Source organism: Abramis brama (genome assembly GCF_963993115.1).
Source record: "Abramis brama genome assembly, chromosome: 10".
Lineage (NCBI taxonomy): Eukaryota > Metazoa > Chordata > Actinopteri > Cypriniformes > Leuciscidae > Abramis > Abramis brama.
The window spans coordinates 9,782,431-9,787,430 of record NC_139972.1 but is presented as its reverse complement, the minus strand read 5'-3'; the positions used below and the strand labels follow the sequence as shown (position 1 = coordinate 9,787,430).

The 5,000-nt window shown below is 41.1% G+C and overlaps 1 protein-coding gene across 1 annotated transcript in view; it reads left to right on the top strand.

The window, feature by feature from the left end:
- LOC311090609 (sphingosine-1-phosphate phosphatase 2-like) overlaps positions 1 to 4,260 on the top strand; it is a gene marked incomplete at its 5' end in the record, with an annotated part of 9,510 nt that extends 5,250 nt beyond the window's left edge. The window contains 2 exons of the mRNA XM_084125999.1: positions 1,120 to 1,209; positions 3,632 to 4,260. Coding sequence (XP_083982125.1) covers positions 1,120 to 1,209; positions 3,632 to 4,195 — 654 coding nt within the window. The 3' untranslated portion in view covers positions 4,196 to 4,260. The remainder of the gene's footprint in view (positions 1 to 1,119; positions 1,210 to 3,631) is intronic.
- Positions 4,261 to 5,000: the final 740 nt, after the last annotated feature.

The window sequence follows — 5,000 nt, the reverse complement described above, 5'->3', positions numbered from 1 at the left end:
TCATGTTCCTAGTCACCCTGGTGTGCTAAAAAAAAAAAAAAGGTAAATATTAATGGGAATATACTTCAGAGATATTTTACTCGTAAAAAAAAATTCTAGGGGTGCCAATATTTGTGGCCAACGGTTTTGGAGAAAAACATTTATTCCATAATGTGATTTTATTTTATTTTTATTTATTTTTTTTATTTTTTTTATTAAGTTGATGAAAGTGGACATTTGTGTGGAAAGTGTGACAGGACATTTATAATATAACATAATATTTCCATTTCAAATAAATGCTGGACTTTCTGTTCATCAAAAGAATTATGGTTTGCACAAAAATATGAAGCAGCACAACTGTTTTCAGTGACTTCTGAAGGATCATGTGACACTGAAGACTGTGTATTGATGCTGGGAATGTAGCTTTGATTACAGGAATAAATTACATTTTAGCATATATTTAAATAGAAAACGGTTTATTTCAGCATTTAACAGACTTCTGTTATAAACATTAAAAATCTTATTGAGAATCTCGACTACTAGCTTTTAGCTCCATAAAAGGATGGACTGATTTGAAAAACGATTCTTTGTACGTAAAGGAGCTGTGTTGTATGATTTAAGAATAAAAAGGCCATTTCCAGTCAATAATACATGCTCTACTGTCCCAGAATCCATTTGAGCCCATTCAGAAAACGTTCTTCATTAACCTTCCTGTGAAAGACCCCCCAGCTGACAGAGGAAGAAAGAGAGGAAAGAAGAGAGGGGATGGACAGATGGAGGGACAGGGAGATGGATTGGAGTAAGACAGAACCAGAGGAGGCTGGGAAGCTTCATGATATTCTACAGACTCTTCACATGTTGTCAGTGATTAACAGAGTCCTGAATAAAAACCAGTGGGAGGAGCACATGTCAGGAGAGAAAGGGATGTTATTAGAAGAGACAGAGAGGAATGAGACGGTGAAGAAAGAGAGATGTTTTGAGTTTATTGATGCAATAAACTTGACTATTTCTCTCATGTTCAGTCACACAGAAGAGGTTCAATTACATTCACATATGGCCGCTTTTTGACGAATGTGCTGGAATGTTGATTTTTTGAATTGAACGGTTTGTTTAATAAGTGTTTTTTTCCCACCGTCTTAGTTCCCGTTTGAGCTGGGATTGATTGTGGCTGTGGTTCTGTCTGCACTGGTGTGTCTGAGTCGTCTTTACACCGGCATGCACTCGGTTCTGGTGAGTCTGGAAGAGAGAGACACTTTAAAATGGACATGCACTTTTGCGTTTGATTATGAAAAATTTAAACTCCTGTATAATTCATATAGTCTCAGTAGATTTTACCTCTAGTTCTTTTAATACAGCACAGTTGTATTGGTGGATGCGAAGGCAAACGTTTGCTTACATGCTTAAAAGATGCTGTTTATCATTTTAGTTTGGCATTAAATGTTGCATTAATGTGTAGTTTTAGATGGAGATTAGCATATCACATTGCAGGTCAGCTGCCCATTTAGAAATCACTCAGAAAAGCCTAGCAACCACATGGCAACATGTTAACAGGCATTTAGAACACCCTTGAAACCAGCTAGAAACATTAACAATCACTCAGAACACCCTAGCAACCAATCAGAACAGCCTAGCAACCACATAGCAACATAACCACTCACCACCCTAGCAACCACATAGAAACACATTAATAACCACTCAGAGCACCCTAGCAACCACATAGCAATATAACCACTCACCACCCTAGCAACCACATAGAAACACATTAACAACAAACCAGAACACCCTAGCAACCACAGCAACGTAACCACACAGAACACCCTAGCAACCCCCATAACAACGTTAACCATTTAGAACACCCTTGAAACCAGAAACATTAACAACCACTCAGAACACCCTAGCAACCACATAGCAACATGTAAACCATTTAGAACACCCTTGCTAGAAGCATCTTAAAAACCACTTACAGCATCCTAGCAACTGCATAGCAACACATTAATAACCATTCAGAGCACCCTAGCAATCACATGGCAACAAGATTACCACACAGAGCACCCTAGCAACCACATAGCAACATAACCACTCACCACCCTAGCAACCACATAGAAACACATTAACAACCAACCAGAACACCCTAGCAACCACAGCAACATAACCATACAGAACACCCTAGCAACCCCCAAAACAACGTTAACCATTTAGAACACCCTTGAAACCAGAAACATTAACAACCACTCAGAACACCCTAGCAACCACATAGCAACATGTAAACCATTTAGAACAACCTTGCTAGAAACATCTTAACAACCACTTACAGCATCCTAGCAACTGCATAGCAACACATTAATAACCACCCTAGCAATCACATGGCAACAAGATTACCACACAGAGCACCCTAGCAACCACATAGCAACATAACCACTCACCACCCTAGCAACCACATAGAAACACATTAACAACCAACCAGAACACCCTAGCAACCACAGCAACGTAACCACACAGAACACCCTAGCAACCCCCATAACAACGTTAACCATTTAGAACACCCTTGAAACCAGAAACATTAACAACCACTCAGAACACCCTAGCAACCACATAGCAACATGTAAACCATTTAGAACACCCTTGCTAGAAACATCTTAACAACCATTTACAGCATCCTAGCAACTGCATAGCAACACATTAATAACCACTCAGAGCACCCTAGCAATCACATGGCAACAAGATTACCACACAGAGCACCCTAGCAACCACATAGCAACATAACCACTCACCACCCTAGCAACCACATAGAAATGAACAACCAACCAGAACACCCCAGCAACCACAGCAACGTAACCACACAGAACACCCTAGCAACCCCCATAACAATGTTAATCATTTAGAACACCCCAACAACCAGCTAGAAACATCTTAAAAACTACTCAGAACGCCCTAGTAACTGCATAGCAGCACATTAACAACCATTCAGAACACACTGCAAACAGCTAGAAATATTAACGACCACTCTGAACACCCTAGCAAACACATAGCAACAAGATTAACAATCAGAGCACCCTAGCAACCCCATAGCTGCATGTTAACAACCATTTAGAACACGTCCTTGCAACCAGCTAAAAACATGAACACATTAACAACCACTCAGAATAACCTAGCAACCACAGCAACACAACCACTCAGAACACCCTAGCAACCACATAGCAAAACGTTAACAACCTCTCAGAGCACCTTAGCAACCACATAGCAAAACATTAACAACCACTCAGAACACCCTAGCAACCCCATAGCAACACGTAACCTATTTAGAACACCTTTACAACCAGCTTGCAACCACATAGCAACATAACCACTCAGAACACCCTAGCAACTACATAGCAACATAACCACTCTCACAACCAGCTAGAAAATTAGTAAATTTTTCATAATAATGCCATAAAAACTGCATTATAGTGTCAGTATGACGGTACATAAAACCGGTTGAGCTGCATGAATCTAGAATTACAGAGTCGGATACTAATGACAGGAAGCTAAAGTGAATCTCTCTCTCTCTCTCTCTCTCTCTCTCTCTCTCTCTCTCTCTCTCTCTCTCTCTCTCTCTCTCTCTCTCTCTCTCTCTCTCTCTCTCTCTCTCTCTCTCTCTCTCTCTCCCTCTCAGGATGTGATTTGTGGCGTTGTAATTTCAGCCGTCATCATGGCCGTGTCGTACCCGTTCTGGGGAACCGTGGACCTCCTTCAACTCCACAGCCCCGTCTCCCCCATCGTGGCGCTGGCACTGCCCCTCTTCCTGTCCTACAAGTACCCAGAGCTAGACCATTACACCACCACACGCGGGGACACCACCATCATTTTAGCATGCAGTGCGGGATGTTCAGTCGGATACTGGGTGAATGAGCGTTTGGGCTTGACCTTTGACCTAGCCGGGCCTTTTCCAGTGACTCTGCCACCTCTGACCCTTGCCGCCGTGGTCCTCGGTGTGGCACGGTTCCTGGTGGGGTTAGCGATGCTGGTCCTGACCCGGCAGACGGTGCGCTGGGCGAGCCTGCGGGTGCTCTGCCGGATTTACGGCGCGTCTGTGAGCGACGTCGACGCACGCAGGAGGAAAGAGATCGAAGTGCCGTATAAGTTCAGCACGTATGTTGCCATCGGACTGGTCAACAGTATCATGGTGAACAGAGTGTTTGTGATGATGGGACTTTGGGATTTGGGAAATTCTGTGTAATTTCTCAGTGTTTACAGGCAAGTTTGAACTCAGTCGAGCTGCACGGTTCTGGATAAAGTGAGAATCACGACAAAACAGATCAAGATTTTCTAACTAAACCAATACAACATGAAATTTACTAGAGGTTCTGACAAAGTGTTATTTGCTCAGTCTATTTAAAATTTGAATGAGTGAATGATTCATGACCTCATTCATTAATTCATAAATACTTCACTTGTTTCATTACTGGATGAATCAGCGTTTTCTGAACGAATATCTTGAATGAATGATTCAATGACTAATACATGTTTTTAACAGTCACTTGTCGCCACCTACTGGTGTAATGATCTAATTGATATTACCGTTATTTGAAGCGCCATGTTACTTTCTAAAGGCGATTTGCTCTATTTTGATCGCTACCGTAGACATCAGTGTTTATATCCGAACTATAAATATCCCAGTTCTGATTATATGAATATTTTTAACATAATATATTTTAACTGTGTGGTTTGTGAAGCCGTTTCATACTTATACATCTTTCTCTGTCTCGGCAGCAGATTTGAATGTTCTGGTGTGATTTTGTCAAAGGTTTAATAGACAGACGAATCGTTTGTCGTTTAGGAGTATGATATCACGTGGGTGTTTTATACGATTATTCATGCAGCTTTAATTCTCATTGAGAAATTCGCATAGGTCTTTGTCCAGAAATGGCTAGCACATTTATATTAAACAGGATTTGTTAAACCTGCTAGATAAAACAACTGCATTTTGTAAGATTTTGAAAACAGTTTGTGGATGTTTTAGTGTAGTTTCGCTTACATTTTTA